This window comes from Telopea speciosissima, chromosome 10 (assembly GCF_018873765.1).
Source record: "Telopea speciosissima isolate NSW1024214 ecotype Mountain lineage chromosome 10, Tspe_v1, whole genome shotgun sequence".
Lineage (NCBI taxonomy): Eukaryota > Viridiplantae > Streptophyta > Magnoliopsida > Proteales > Proteaceae > Telopea > Telopea speciosissima.
The window spans coordinates 8,990,091-9,007,209 of NC_057925.1; the positions used below are offsets into that span (position 1 = coordinate 8,990,091).

General features: G+C 40.7%; 1 protein-coding gene and 1 long non-coding RNA gene across 2 annotated transcripts; both read right to left on the minus strand.

Moving 5' to 3' along the window:
* Positions 1–1,321: 1,321 nt before the first annotated feature.
* On the minus strand, positions 1,322–1,876 carry LOC122643178 (ankyrin repeat-containing protein NPR4-like). Its single transcript, XM_043836827.1, has one exon. The coding sequence runs from the start codon at positions 1,874–1,876 to the stop codon at positions 1,322–1,324; it is 555 nt and encodes a 184-aa protein (XP_043692762.1).
* A 346-nt stretch (positions 1,877–2,222) lies between these two features.
* LOC122641478 lies at positions 2,223–15,459 on the minus strand. Its single transcript, XR_006329911.1, has 3 exons — positions 15,449–15,459; positions 12,230–12,552; positions 2,223–2,716 (listed from the first exon to the last, which is right to left on the minus strand). It is a non-coding gene; the product is annotated as an uncharacterized LOC122641478 (long non-coding RNA).
* Between the last annotated feature and the right edge of the window lie 1,660 nt (positions 15,460–17,119).

The window sequence follows — 17,119 nt, forward strand, 5'->3', positions numbered from 1 at the left end:
AGATAGAGATAGTGTTCAGCCCTTGTGGTTATAATGGAGAGTGGTATGAGTTCAAGCCACTACAACGTAGCAGCAGCAGCAGCAGGAGATGTTTATTATCTATCATCAGAAACAGTATCCGAAGAGAGAAAGGAGAGGCTTAGACGCAATCTCCTATGCCTGACACACGAGGAAAGCAATTGCCTGCACATAGCAGCGAGGTTTGGACATGAAGAGTTCGTGCGGAGTGTTGTTAGTCTTTGCCCTTCTCTTCTATATCTGCACGAACCGAACTCATATCAAAATACGGTGCATCTTGTAATAAACAAAATGAGAATGACTTTTACTCATTCCTGTTTTTGCTGTTTTTTTTGTTGATTTTTTTTATTGTTTATTTTTCTATTTTCGTTTAACGATCTCCTTGAATCATAAGGCTTTATTCTATTTAAAAAAACAAAAAAAATTCATAAAGGCTTTATTGCATGAGTCACGTTTCTCATAAGCTTCTCTCTCTTTTGAGTCTGTTTATGTTCTTCTTTCTTAATAGGTGTTTCTTCCCATCTGTTTTTTGGTTCACATCTTTCTTCCTTTTTGTATCTGTTCTGTTTGTTAGCATTTTTGGGCATGAGCATATGGGTTGAGTCTTTCTTTTTAATTGACATTAATTTTTTCATGGGCTTGGGCTATCTGTGGACATTACTTTTGTCACTGTCTTGGGCTTTGAACTTATTTCTAAAACGATAAAGAATGTGTTTCTTTTTAACATGTCTTTACACAGACATGTCAGTATGAAGGAGGCTACAAACATTTCATTACTTAAAGACATGACCATATGTACCGGAGTATTCTAAAGCACGGAACTGGAATCTTTTTTTTTAGATACTATAAGGTTAAATTTTCGGATTTTCTCTTTTTGCTTCTTCTTTCTCTCAGTTCTTCACTTAAACGAATTTCTCCATCTCTAGTTTTGGTTTTTAAGTTTCCAAAATCGACCCAGCCCCAAAGTATCCTAACTAGTGCACATGGACCATATAGAGTCAATAGAGCCTGTTTTATTTTGAGAGACCAGTTCCCACCATCCCAATTACACCATTAAGAGGGAGCTAAGGTCCTAAAGAGAGTGACTGGTGGCACGACTCAACCCCACCGATTTCTCCTAACCTTCTCGAGTGTGGTGATTGCAGACGACAGATTGTTGAAATGCTTCTACAACTCACATGTTACAGTAACTAAGAACAACAGTAATAGTCCTCAACAAACAATTTATACTCTTATGACATATATATGATTGCACAACTCTTGAGAATAACATAATGGTAAGTCAAATTTAAAATAGTCATTCTCATGCCATTTGTTCACCAATTATGGGTGTCTTGTTATTTGCCTCCTTAGCAACCGGAACGGCAGAAGGAGTTACGGCATAGACGGAACATTGCAAAAATGCAAGAAGGAAGGGGAAGCTGGAGCCAATGATGCAAACAAGAATTGCCACCCACGTAGACTCTACAGATATCACCGCGTAAAAACCAGAAATAAAAGCAATCAAAGCTATGCAGATTGCGGAGAAAACAAATGTTAGACTATAGGCGATCGTTTTTCGTGTGCAAACTTTCTCAACGATTGTAGAAGTAAGGAGGAGAACCAGCGCCACCCTGGATAAACACAAGGCAATTGCATCAGATATGAAGAAGACTACCAGTGCAGGCTTGTGTATAAGTGATGGAGAACCCGCATTGGGGCCATCAGCCTTACAACCGCCTGGTATTGTTAATGCTGCCGCAAAAGTTACTGTAACAAGGATTGCTGCCACCACTGACCCGGTGTTGGCCACTTGTATCATCTCCTTGTCTTCCGCTGATGTGCCAATGCTGTTTGGATCCCAAGTAGGAAAGCACATTAGGGGGCGAACTCGACCCGACTTGCCTTTTTTCTTCTCAACTCTGTCGTGGGTGGTCTCTGCATAATACAGGGTAGAATCAACTTAGTCATGTATTATGGGTTTGTAGGATTGGGTCAGTCTAGTATGAGATAAGTTAAAGGGTTTGATGTAAGGCGCTCCATCAGCTTTGGAGTTTTTGACGTATTACTACGTCACGAGTTTGAGTCACTAAAAGCTTTCAACAAAGAAGGAAAAAAAAAAATGTATATCTAAAGTACCTAACAAAAAACAATTTCCAAAGTAGTGTTTTTCGAAAGTACCTGTACAATTAAAGGGGAAGGTCTAGTGTCCAAAACGCACAAATCCAAAGCTGATTGCCCGACGTTGTCCTTGGCTGTTAAGTCCACACGTTTTGTAGATAACAACGCTCTTATCATCTCAGTACTACGGGCCATGATTGCTAGATGCAGAGGAGTGTTCCCATCGTGGTTAGGTTCGTTTATAAGGGCCATCATTTCTGGCATTTTCAATAATTTTCTGAACGTCTTCAAAGTGTTATATTTCACGGCTAGGTGAAGTGCATTGTGGCCATGGAAATCTAAAGACTCAATTGAAGCTGGGCAGTCATCTAGTATATATAGCCTGAACAGATACAGGACTACCCATGCTGGCAGCAACTAACAAAGGTGAGAGTCCTTCATTGTCACATATGTATGCAGAAGAAGAATCCAACTTCAGTAGTTGACTTCATTATCTCAATATAATTTGACTGTGTTGCATAGTATAGAGCTGTTTTTCTATATGAATCTCGTTTTCTGATGAGTTCTGGAATCGAATTGTGTAGAACTTTTGTGCTCTCTGTGGCAATCTCATACAAAACACAAATTCATTCAGCATTAGCCATATAATTATAAATAAGATTATTGGCATGGAGACTAGTATATATGCAATGGAACTCAACTTTCACCATGGCTGAGAGAAAAAAAAAAAGTCAGTGATATACATATGCTGTATGTGGCAACTCTGGGAAGAATACATTAAAGATCAAATGAGAATTATAATGTTTCACTTATCAAGTTTATGCCCAAAACTTGAGATTACAATAAGATTGAGAAAGAACAAGAAGCACTAGAAGACTTAACAAGGTTAATTCACACCAATTTCTCTTTTTTTTTTTTTTGTGTGGCTAAATTTCACACATCAACCACTCTACCTCTAAAAAGGAAGTTATAATTTCTCCCAAAGCTTGGAGAACCTAACCGAAAAGGCACAAGTTACAACTCCGGTTATCCGACTAAATAGGAGCATGAGTAGGATTGGGTTGGGTTTTGAATTGTCTTTACTTTGGACCATCAGATTAAAGATGGACAAGTGTCACATTTTTAAGAGGGAAATTGAGAGATAAATCGTATCCCACCAACCAATCCACCTTCAAACCTATTATCGCCATACTACCTATACCAAGCATATCATCTTCCCCCATACCACCTATCACCGTCATACAACCTATTACCAACATCACCATATCGTCTCACATCATACCATTACCATAACCATATCATTGTTATGGTACTAGGTCTTTCTGCTGCGTATGGTTCTACTTCCAATACACGCATCATTTTTCTCAAACTTAGTCTCTAAGAGCTTTCACAAAAACTTGAAGAATCAGTTATTTTTATGCAACGTACTAAGACATTGGCTGAAGAACTCACCGCCACTGGTACTTCTCTCAAATTGAATGATTTATGTCTTCATATTTTGCGTGCCCCATGCAAGGATTTTAGAGAGATCGTTCTACTCTGCTTGGTTACACCGAACCGTTGTCCTACTCTGATCTTCATGGTATTCTCCTTAGCAATGAATTTATGAATCAAGCATCTCTTTGCAACATGTCCGTTACTAGCAAGTCTGCATCTTCAAATTCTCCTACTGTAAACTCTGCTCAGCATGCCTCTTCTCTTGCCCCTGCGTTTTCTCAATCAGGTCGGGGTGGGTAAAGAAAACAGAGAACCAGAGAAGAAGGACACACAGAACGAAACAGAGTTTTGATGGTCTTCTCTTTTTTTGAGAAGAAACCCTTAAGGACTTTCTTATATTTATATTGAAACAATAATGGTAACATACAACCCATATGTAAACTGATATTTACAATACATGCCACTCCCCTAAGTTACACCTGACGTGTTCTTTATCTTAACATCCCCCCTCAAACTGTGCTGTGACTAAAGGCCCAGTTTAGAACAAATACTAGCCAGCTCTTGTCGAGCAAGTGGCTTGGTGCACACATCAGCCAATTGCCTATTGGAAGGGACAAAGTGTGTGATAAGGGTCCCAAGAGCCACATTCTCACGGGCAAAATGATAGTCAACCTCAATATGTTTCGTGCGGGCATGTAGAACCGGATTGACGGTCATGTGCAAGGCACTAAGATTGTCACAAAATAACAAAGCCAGCCGAGGTTGCGGGATACCAATATCACGAAGTAGAAACGCTAACCAAGTCAACTCAGCTGTTGTAGAAGCCATAGATCGATATTCAGCCTCGGTGCTAGAGCGTGCTATGGTTGGTTGTTTCTTGGCACTCCATGATATACAATTGGAGCCGAGAAATGGGCAAAAACCTGTGGTTGAGCGCCGGGTTGTAGGACACCCAGCCCAATCAGAATCCGAAAATGCATATAGGTCAAGCGTACTATTACGCACAATGCGAAGCCCCCGGTCAAGTGTGCCACACACATATCGAAGAATGCGTTTCACCATCCCAAAATGAGCCATAGTGGGAGCATGCATAAATTGACAAACACTGTTGACTGCATACGAAAGATCTGGGCGGGTCATAGTCAAATACTGTAATGCCCCTACTAAACTTCGATACAAGGTTACATCTGGGAAGGCATCCGATGACCGCATGTCAGGACGAGAAGTCATGGGAGTAGCAGTGGACTTGATGTCCACCATGTGAGCACCGCGTAAGATATCAGTAGCATACTTAGCCTGTGTCAAGAAGAGCCCCTGTGGCGTAGACGACACCTCAATTCCAAAGAAATAATGCAAAGGACCCAAATCCTTCATGGCAAACTGAATCCGTAGTGTGTCGATAAAGGATGCTAAAAAGTCTGAGTCATTCTCCGTAAGGACAATATCATCAACATAGAGTAAAAGGATCAATGTGCGGCCACCACGCCGATAGACAAACATGGAAGAGTCGTATGTACTACAAACAAAACCGCACTCAATGAGAAATGTGCTAAATCGATCAAACCACATGCGAGGGGCCTGACGAAGCCCATATAAAGCACGGTCTAATCGACAAACAGCACGTGGGTGCTGGTGATCGACGAAACCAGGTGGTTGAGACATGTAGACCGGTGTAGTCAAAAAGCCATGTAAGAAGGCATTTTTAACATCTAATTGCCGAATCGACCAATTGAGCACAGTAGCAATAGACAAAACAAGCCGAATAGAACCTGGTTTAATAACCAGGCTGAATGTCTCAATAAAATCTACCCCTTCTTGCTGTGTAAACCCCTTCGCTACCAAACGGGCTTTAAGCCGTTCTAACGATCCATCAGCCTTGAGTTTGGATTTAAAAATCCATTTACAGCCTACGATGTTCATATTAGGTAGACGAGGCACCAAGGTCCAAGTGTTGTTGCGAGCCAAAGCATCCATCTCCTCCAACATAGCAGCCTTCCAACCCGGATGGCAAAGAGCAGCCTTCACAGAGGATGGCTCGGTTGGAATGTCTGAGATTGTAAGAGCATATTTGGGGTTTGGTTTGCAAACACCAACCCGAGCACGAGTGATCATAGAGTGAGAAGAGCCAGGTGCTGGACCCGAGAGGCTAGCTGGGGTAGTCACTGCTTCAGTAGTGGGCTCTAGCCCAGCAATAATTGCGCCAGTAGTGTTGTCGGGCCCAGCAATAGTTGCCTCAGCAGGCAGTCCAGTATTGGATTCGGGCCCAACAATAATGGCCTCAGTATTGGTTTGTGGCCCTTGAGGTTGAATTACAACAGCTGGATGCTCTATTTGAGGCTCAGTAATATGAGGAACAGGTGGGCCTGGTGCTGTGAGTGTACCACGAGGCTGTTCGTGGTGAACCATGGTTGAATCAAGCTCTAAAGGAGTGAACCATGAGTCTGTCCGTGGTGAAGTAGTACATGGAACAGGCTGAGATGAAGGAGCAGCCCATCGTTCAAAGATGCCAACATCACAGGGTGTGGATGAAGGGTGAGAAAAACCTTGCTGAAATGGGAATAATGATTCATCGAACACAACATGTCGAGAGATGTACACACGACCAGATGGACCAATAGAGCGGTGTAAGCACTGATACCCTTTATGCTTGTCACTGTACCCCAAAAACACGCAAGGTAAAGAGCGTGGAGCTAACTTGTGAGGCACATAATCCCTTAAGTATGGATAACACAAAGACCCAAACACCCTGAGCATAGAGTAATCAGGTTGGTGACCCAACAGTACATGAATTGGGCTATCAAACTGTAACACTGTAGAAGGAAGTCTGTTGATTAAGAATACAACAGAAGAAAAGGCTTCAACCCAATATCTGTAAGGCATTGAGGCTGTGTACATCATCGCCAGGCCTAGTTCAACTACATGCCGGTGTTTACGCTCCGTGACACTGTTCTATTCTGGAGTTCCAGGATAAGAAACATGGATAACAATACCACAATTTCTAAGATGAGCTAAGAACTTTGCATCTAAAAATTCACCTCCACCGTCACACTGAAAAACCTTGATTTTAGTGTTGAACTGCCTTTCAACCATGGACTGAAAATCCAAAAATGCAGTGTAGAAATCTGATTTTTTCTTCAAGGGATAAAACCAAGAAAATCTGGAAAAATCATCTATCAATATCACATAGTATTTAAAGTGTTGTACACTATCAACTGGAGCCTTGCCCCACAAATCACAGTGTATGCGCTCTAATGGAGCAGTACATCTAGTAAATGAACTGATACAGGGCAACTTTCTACTCTTGCTAATTTGACACCCAGAACACAAATGTTTAGAAGGATGGGTAACAGAAATTACACCCTTATTACAAAGAAATTTAGTAATTCGACCCTGAGGATGACCGAGCCTCTGGTGCCAGATATCCTCAGTGGTAGCTTGAAATCGAGAAGAAAACAGTGCAAGGGGATGCCAATCCACATGATCCAGTGGTGCATCAAAGGTATAGAGCCCTCCAGTGTTACTCCCTGATGCCAAAGTCCTCTTGGTTCGAAGGTCCTTAACCATAAAACCAGACTTATTAAATTCAAAGAAACAAGGATAATCTTGAGTAAGCTGTGAAACAGATAACATGTTCTTTTTAATAGAGGGAACCAGGAGAACATTCTTGAGAGGTAAAACAGTACTACCAGCTGGTAAAGATCCCTCACCAACATGAGTGATGGGAAGATGAGTTCCATTCCCAACCATGACTGAATTTGTACCTCTATAAGGAACTAAGGAATGAAGCATACTTGGCGAATGTGTCACATGAGCCGTAGCTCCTATATCAGGGAACCACGCAGAGTCTTGAGAATTTCCAAGATGCATAGCTGTGAGAGCCTGAGGAACATCATCAGCTTGATAGCTGTTATCAAAATGGCTATAACACTTGAGAGCACCGTGACTGAGCTTGTGGCAAATCTGGCATCTGATAACCGATCGAAACGACTAAGCAAAATTTTTGCCGCCCTGCTGAGATGAAGATTCAGATCCAGTAGCCTTGTTTTCTTTGTCATTAGAAGATGTCCTGGAGTTTTGAATAAATCCTCGACCACGAGACGAGAAATAACCTCGTTTTCCTTTGCCTCGATTGGAATTTTTCTCAGATTTGGGGTTCTGTTGCCCAAGAAATGTCATATGAGAAGTAGATGACTCAAGATTGTTGCCACGGTTACGCATTTCATGGCTATGAAGGGGAGGAATGAGTTCTTGGTAACTCGACACTGGTGGCTTGAGCATCGTTGTTGCAAAACTTTCATAGGCTGGTCCAAGATTTGTGAGTAACAAAAATACTTTGCACTGATCAGGAATAGGCTTTCCAATGGAACTTAACTGATCACAAACACTTTTAAATTCGATCAAGAATGCCGACAGATCTACAGAATCCGTCTTCTTCAAGAAATGGAGCTTCGACATGAGCTCAAATTCGCGAGCAGCAGAGGCTTGCGAGAATGCGTCTACAAGAATTTTCCAAAGATCAGATGCAGTCTTGACTCCAACTACAAGACCGAGAACCTCCTCAGAGAGGGTTCCAGTTATCCACGCCTTAACCAGACGACCAATGCGAATCCATGACAAGAAGTCTGGATTCACAAGCACTACTCCACTATCCGGATCTTCTATCTCTCGAATTGGTTGGGGAACCTCTCCATGGATGAATCCAAGCAGATCTTGGCTTTCTATTAACGATAGCATCTGAATTTCCCATAGTAAAAAATTGCTCTGTGTGGGCTTGATCATTACAAAATTCGCGACATTGAGAGTGGATGGATAGGGGAACTCCATGAGTGAGCTAGAACTCACCATTAAGCAGATCAGAAGTGAGAAGTCAGCTCTGTAAACTGCTCTGATACCATAAAGAAAACAGAGAACCAGAGAAGGACACAGAGAACGAAACAGAGTTTTGATGGTCTTCTCGATCTTTTTTTGAGAAGAAACCCTTAGGACTTTCTTATATTTATATTGAAACAATAATGGTAACATACAACCCATATGTAAACTGATATTTACAATACATGCCACTCCCCTAAGTTACACCTAACGTGTTCTTTATCTTAACAGTGGGCGTGCTCATTCTGGCCATGGTGGTCGCTTCCAATAGCATGCTAATCGCCTATGGTGTTCTATTTGTAGTCAGACCAATCATAATGCGACCACTTGTTACTACAGGTTACCAACTCAGTATGGATACCCCCACCTACCTTAACCCAATTTCCCCTCCCCAACAAGCCCACCACCCATTAATCCAACCCTCCTCTCCTCCCTACCCCCATCATACCCGCACCCATAAAAACCCCTCCACCGCCCTCACATGATACTCCAACATGGGTGCCACACATCATATCACACTGGATCTTCATTCTCTTTCCTCCTTCGGTGGCTACAGTGGCAACGATCAACTCCACGTTTGTAACGGTAAGGGTCTTCCTATCTCTAGTATTGGTAATTCTACTATTCCTTCTCTCTCTCTCTCTTCCAGTTATTCTTTTAATTTGTGTGATATTCTTCATATTCCTTCCATCACCAAACACCTTTTATCCATTCAATGTTTTGCATGTGATAATGGTGTGTTTTTTGAGTTTCCCCCTTTTCATTTTTTTTTTTTATGAAGGATCAAGTCACCAAGAAAATTCTGCTATCTAGTCTAAGTAGTAGAGTCTTTACACTCTATCCACCCTGTCTACTTCCTCTCCCAACGCCAATGTAACGACTCTCTGTTGATCATTGGCACCAACAATGAGGTCATCCTCATAATGGTCTTCTCAAGTCAAGATTGTGATTCTGTAAATTCCGATAATATTTCCAATGAAAATGAATGGGATAAATATACAAAGGTGGAGCAATTATCTCCATAATTTAATGAATGGATCCTATTCTAATTCCTAAAATAGCTCAATGGATATGTACAATGAGTCAACACTAATCTTATCTAATGAAGACAGCCTTACGCTCCAATATAGACAGCTACGCTTCAATATAGACAGCTAACAGTAGGAGTCAATAACCTCCCATGTCTGTCGTTTAAGCTTTGGTCTCTTTGTAGTGCTTTCCAATTGGGAGAAACACATTCTAGAAGTTTTTTTTTCAATTATTAGATTTAATTCATAGTGATGTATTGGGTCCCTCTCCACTCAGTTTGTTAATGGTCATTATTACTTTGTAATTTTCGTTGACGATAATACTAGATTCATTTTCTTTTATCGAATTGCATTAAAATCTGATGTGTTTGATGTCGTTCATAAATTTCAAGCTTTGGTTGAGCAGAAATTCTCCTGCAAAATAAAGTCCATCCAAATGGATTAGGGTGGGGAATATCGATCACTTCCTCATTTTTTACTAAAACTCGGTATTTCCCATCATTTATCATATCCCCATCCTCATGAGTAGCACGGATTTGTTGAGTGTTGGCATCGCCACATTGTGGAAACTGGCCTATCCCTCTTTGCTCATGCATCTGTCCCCCAGTGCTATTGACAATTGCGTTTGAAACCGTGATTTTCTCATTAATCGTATGCCTGCTAAATTTTCTAACTGTGTCACACCTTTTCAATTAGTGCATCATAAATCACCAGATTATACTTTTCTTAAGTTTTTTGGTTGTCTCTGTTACCCTTGTTTCTGTCCCTATAATTAACACAAGCTAGACTATAGGTCCACACCCTGTGTCTTCCTTGGTTATAACCCCTTTCATACGGGCTATCGTTGTTTAGACCTCTCCACCAATAGAACTTACATCACTCGTTGCATTCGCTTTGATTGAGACTATTTTTCCATTTGCTTCCTCACCTCCTTCAGTCCCTTCTCCCACATCTACACCATTTTACTCATCAATTGCCTAGGCAACAACTCCCACTAGGGTGTCTCCATCGGTCCCTCCCCCTCCTTCCTATTGCCCTTACCTGCACCATTTTCTCATCCCACTCACTATCCACTGTCCACGTCATCTAGTTCTCCCTCCCCCACTACACCGATTTCATCTCCCTTAGCATCTCAATGCTCCACCCCCCAGGTATCTCTCACTCCCCTGTGCTATGAACTCATACACTTTAGAATCTATAAAATTCATCAATCCCAGCCATACCCTCAGCTATATCGCCCTCCCTAATGGGCCTACAACTTCTCTCTTCCACCCTTGCATTGTCACCATCCCTGCCCCTCCCCCACGCATTCACTAGATGCAATTGTACTCTCATATGAATCCTATCCCTCTACCTAGGTTATTGCTTTACTTGCCAAGCTTGTCGTGGAGTTCTCAATCAAGGACCTGGGTCCATTACATTTTTTTTTTGGCCATTGAAGTAGTATCACAATCTAAAGGCCTCTTGTTATCCTAGTCACATTATACTCATGATCTTCTCCATTGGGTTGGTATGACTGACTGTAAATCTGTGTTTACCCTTATGGCTACCACTCCACCAATATCAAATTTAGGGGGTGCGCCCATGTATGATCCCACCCAATGCATCTCTCCAAGCCTTTTCTGATGCAGATTGGTCGGGGCAGCAATACTGATCGTCGATCCACAGGGGGCCATACTATCTTTCTTGGACCAAATCACATTTTTTGGTCTTCTAGAAAGCAGAAGACTATTGCATGGTCCTCTACTGGAGCAGAATATAAGTCTCTCACTAATGCTTTAGCCGAACTCGATCATATGGTTAGAATTCCTCTTTTAGAAACTGGGTTTTTCCCTCTGTGGTCCCCCCGATCTTGTGGTGTGATAACACTGGTGCCACCTATCTCTCCACCAAAATGGTGTTTCATGCCCGTAAACATGTTGAGATAGATTTTCACTGCGTTCATGAGTGTGTTGCAAATCATCAATTATCAGTGTAGTTTAACTCCACCACTAATCAACTTGTCGATGTTTTCACAAAGACATTGTCAATGATATGTTTTCAATTCTTGCATGAAAAATTAAAGGTTCGGTCTTCTCCACCTCCAACTTGAGGGGGTGTATTAACCGTTCTAGGATTCCTTTTAATCTAGGCAACTCTTTGCATAGTTCTTTGAGTTGAACTAGGATTCTATCAATCTCTTTATCTTTGTATAGATCAACTACGGTTATAAGTCCAATATCTTGTAAGTATATATACATATATTTTCTCCCTTGGAGATCAAATCAATAACATAGATAGCAATTTCAGATTTATCAAGGTGACAAAGAATTCACTTACGCATCCTTACAATCCCTATACGGTCATTGATATATCACAATTCCAGTGACTTATTTTATTTTTTGGATTCTTATATATGGCGGCGGGGAAGGTTTCCTTTTTTGTCACTTGAAGGACTGATAAAGCAAAAGAAAGGAAAGTTGATGGGTATCACCCCACTCCTGTTTTGTTTCACAAATATTTTCTAGTGATTAAAGAGAAAACTGCGGCATGTAAGGGTATCAGACCATATCCCAGCATATCCATTCTCTTTCTATATTTGCCATTGCTTGAGCATCAAGCATGCAATCTTTTGACAACTCATTATCTTCCTCAAGAGATTGCATGCTTGATGCTCAAGCAATGACAAATATAAAAAGAGAATGGATATGGTATGATAAAGGGAGTCTCACCCATCAGTGGCCTTGAGGATCATTTAGAAATAGCATTTTCTTCATTAGAGTTTTAGACACTCATACCTGTGCTTTTAGAGAATACTGCGGCATGTAAAGCAGTCTGACCCATCGGGCCAACAACATTGTTCCTCCCACCTGCGGTAAGGATTTTTTCTATAATACGGACAAACCCGCCTTCAGCAACCAGGTACAACGGGCTCCCACCTTTGGTATTGACAACAAGGACAACCTATTCACAGTCCAGATCCAGTAGGTGGAATGCCACATCCTCGTGTTTGCTTCGTAACGCTTCATGAAGAGCAATGCTGCCATCATGGTTTTGAGTTTTCCATATAGGCATTGAAGGACATTCTGATGATGTTATCTGATCAGTTACTATATCTCCTCTTCTGATGATCTGTTGGTTTTGAGTTCTCCATATTGGAGGACGTGAAGGCCTTTCCCCTTCCTCAGCTTCTTTTAGAGACCTCTCTAAAATTATATCATCTCCTTCAGTTCCACTATTTCTAGAGCTTTCAGTACTTTGAGAACTTTGAAGACGAGGCTGGAGCTGCTTGAAGAAATCAGTAAGGAGTTCGACGACGCCAAGGTAACCAGCCCTGGCAGCAATATGAAGTGAGTTGTCTACTCTCTTGTTTTGATGATATACAAGGGAAGGGCAAGGCCTAAGAAGTGGGTTGTCCCCACAAATGCTTTATATCCAAACCTCGCTGCTCTGTGCAGGCAATTGTTTTTCTCGTGTGTCAAACAGAGGAGATAGCGTCTAAGCCTCTCTTTCCTCTCCTCGGATTCTGTATCTGAGGATACGTTTAACTCCTCAGAGATTTCATTTGAGGATAGATAATGAGCATCTCTTGCTGCCGCTGCCTTGTAGAGTCTTGGACTCATATGACTCTCCATTCCCTGATTCCTGCATTTAGAAGAAAATGCCTCTTTTAAAGGAATAGTATCTCCTCCATTTCTCTGCCAGGCCCGATTTTCCATTCTAGTGCCTCTAATAAAGGGGTGGATCTAGGATGTAAATGGATAACCAAATCCGAATCGATCCTGTCCGTTAGGGCATCCGTATTCGAAAAAATCCGAATACTTAATAATAAAAATTAAATAAATAATGAGATTTTGAAGATTCAATAGGTTTAGAATATGATGAAAAGAGAATCGATCTAAGAGATATGGATTGACACTGGGAGGGAGATGTAACGGATGGTCAAAATCGAATCGAATCCGTTTAGAGTATCCTAATTGGTGAATATCCCGATCACATTCCGTAAAATCGTTACATCCTAGTGGATCCACCGGTAGAGTGTTCCGAGGATAGGGTGGTCATTGTGCCTTTTAAAATCAATTAACCTTGATTAGGATAGAAACTGGATCCTCTATTTCTAAACTGTCCCTACACACAGCAAGGTGGTAGAAAAGACCGCCTTACCCTCACTCGCCGCCTTGCTGTGTCTGAGGTGCACTGTGCAGTACGAGCAGCTCGGCAATAGAGGAATCTGACCCTAAAGCCTAAGGGGGACCACTTTAAGCTGACTCATTAAGACATTAACACTATAAAGGACAGAGTACTGCGTATGTTAAAAAAAAAAAATGGAACTCTTACTTAAATTTAGATGAATGTAAAGCAAAGAAATTAAACCTGAAGTGATGGAAGCGCTGGACACGCAGTTAGTATCGAAAAGGGAAGTGAAATGGAGCTAATTAGCTCAACCACAGTTAATATCTGCACAACAAGAAGATCAAATTTAAGATGAATTAGAAAGTAGAATCAGCCTTTAAGGAAGTCCAAATTCTCAGATGAATTTAACAACTCACATGGGCTCAGACAACTCGAGAACGGCGTGTCTACAGAGATGTCTCAGAGATGAAAGGGTGTACACCACCAAGCTGAATGGATCGGAGTCATTTGCTGAGAAAATTCGAAGCTGGCTAAGCAGAATTCAGGTGCCACAGCGGCCGAAACCCTCACTCGCTCTTCAGGGCTTATAAGGGTTGGAACTGGAAATTAAGGGTAGAGAACGAGAGAGCGTTATCCACCTCTTTTATTTTAACTGTGAAGAGAATGTCAGGGGATGTAGCCCCAGATCCCTTGCACGTCACATGCGTCTCATTTTGGATGTCAATCATGCCGCCTATCAGTGCGATGAGAATGGATCATTTACCCGCATATGCCGATAAAAATACATCTCAGTCAATCATATATTAATTTTATTTTCATAAATACCTCTCTTTCCCTTGTAAATGGTAAAAATAGGATATGTAGTAGTACATATACGTGTAGAGGAACCAAACTCCATTATGATGGATACGATTGTCACTTCTATCTAATTGTCCCACATATTATTTTTTTCCAGAGAAAAAACGTTGCAAAGCTGGGTAGCATAGCTTGGGTTATGAAATGACATGTATGTCTCCTATTGTGGAATGAGAGAAATAAAAATGGGGACACACTAAGGCTGTATTTGGTTGGATAGAAATGGATAGAAAAGACAAAAACATCTAGAATAGAATAGATAGAATAGAATAGAATAGAAAATAAAAGAAAAGAATAGAAAATAACTTTCTTTCTGGCCTGTTTGGTTAGTATAGATATTGAAGTATATAGAGTTCGGTTTTGGTTATTGTTTGTACGTAAGATTTGTTTCTTATTATTTCTATTATCACATGTGGAGATCCTCCTAAGCTTTTATACCCTTCCTATTGTATAAATACATTGAGATCAATTAATGAAAAAACAAAGAGAATTCTCAGCTCCAATAATAGAAAAGAAAAGAAAATGTGAACAAAGGAAGAGAGAGAGAGAGAGAGAGAGAGAGAGAGAGAGAGAGAGAATCCCTCACGAGTCACACACTCACGACTACAAAATTACTACCACCACCACCACCATCACCCAGTGCACTTGAGAGGATTTTTATCATCTCGAGTGCGGTGCATTGCCCGGTGCACCTCACTTGAGAATCCAACTGAGCACCCAACACTTGAGAAGATAAAAAGACGTCACTACCCATGTTTGTACGGTTGGATTCTCAAGTGAGGTGCTTGAGAGGATAAAAATCTGACCCGTTCCTCATTCATTTCAATATACAATTACTAAAAACAAAAGAAAAAAACAATGTTAAGGGCTGCTGCGCCAAATACAAGACAAATTGTTATCAATATCAAACTTTGACACTGAACCTGGTTGCAATGAGTATGTGGTATTTTGATTCACTAATGCCTTTGTCTCTAGTTAGACTGGATTAGCAATGCGTCATTCACTAATGCCTTTGAACTCGTACCCACGTATTTTCATTGGTTTGAACCTTTTTAATTGAAGTTGATTTTTTAATTAGTTTCTTGAATTTTGAGCGGTAATTTTGAATTTTGAATTGAGTTCATCTATCATCCATTGGATTGGTATAAAATTCACATGACGGTCTGTGAGTTGAGCATAGCACAATGGTGGCTCAGCCCCAGACAGCAAAAGATCCAAATCCTATAGAAAGGGCTAATTTTCCCTCCATGGCTTGTCAAGGAAAGGTTCCCTACATACCCTAAGTATCTGCCACGTGAAGGTTTTGTTGGTGCTCAAATTTGATGAACATGTTGTCCGCATGACTATCTATTCATTTGATAACTTTCAACTCAGTTGCATTCTCCTACTTGTCAATATAAATTTTTGGAGAACTATTGATGTTAGGGTTTAGGGTTTAAGCACAAGGTTGCTTAAAGCATTACACCCTGAGTTTCTAGTTTGGAATACCCAGGCTGCTGCCTCCAGCTAGTATTTATAAGAAAACTAGGGTTTAGGTCAGATTGACTAATTACAAGATTGCCCCTCATAGCCTGAGCTTTAATACAAGTAGGATTATATTAGAACATATGAAGGGATATTACATAAATTCCCTTACAATTGAATGGTATATTCTAGAATTAGTTTTGTATTCAACTGTTGAAAATCCTACTTCCATAAATGATTAATCATATAGTTAAGATGGGCCACCCACCATTAAATGATCCAATTGACAGGAGCGATTCTTTGTGGAATCTAACTCCTCTCAGGTTCCCTGCCCAGTCAGGTACTTAGGTTCCTCTCATAGGGGGTCAGAAATGACGACCTCACCCCCTGCCCGAACACACTGCCCGGGTGGGGTGAGGTCGTCATTTCCGCCCTCCTATGAGAGGAACCTACGAACCTGACTGGATAGGGAACCTGAGAGGAGAAAAATTCCTCTTTTTGTGTATCTAAAAATAATCGATCATGAAGGAAAGCATCATTTAGGGGTCGTATAAATGATTAGTAGTGGAGAAAGGTGTTGGGCATAGGCAATGAACTTGACTCTAATGTGAATTTCTAGAAGTGACTCAAAATGATGATGTTACTATGATATCATTTGAAATAAGTTATTGAACACTTAAATTTTGAGAGGGCGAGTCAAATCGGGCTAGTTTTCCAACAATGGATTTCAATCTAATTTTATAACAGATTGAGTATGCACAAATATATGGGTCTCAAAAATTACTTATTACACTTAATTAATTAGTTCTTGGATCATGGAACCAATTAATGAGCCAGACTATTTAAGAATCGGGGCAAATGGACCTATTTATTTTGGTCCCGATTTTGACAAGCAAACCGACAAGTTAAACGAGCGGTTCTGGTTGGGGCCCTCATTGCACTTGCACTGATTACACTCAAATCTATACCTAATGGCCTAGATTGGTTGCGTGTCAAATTTCAACCTTAAATTCAATTGTTTACCTTTACATGTAATGAGTAATGACAAACTAAAATTCATTAATCATTATACTAGAATCATACGGGGAAGAACTATTACATTTCTATCTCTGATGGCATCTAATATTTATACGGATTTACTAGAAGTTAATAAATCAATGTCTAACCCTCCCTGTTTACTCAAAAATTACATATTTCGAATCTATTGTATTTTCTGTTAGAACTCTACCATGGGG

Bases quoted from the DNA above. Each gene is read 5' to 3' on its own strand.
- LOC122643178 (XM_043836827.1), bottom strand. From the start codon at position 1,876: ATGTGCTTTCCTACTTGGGATCCAAACAGCATTGGCACATCAGCGGAA.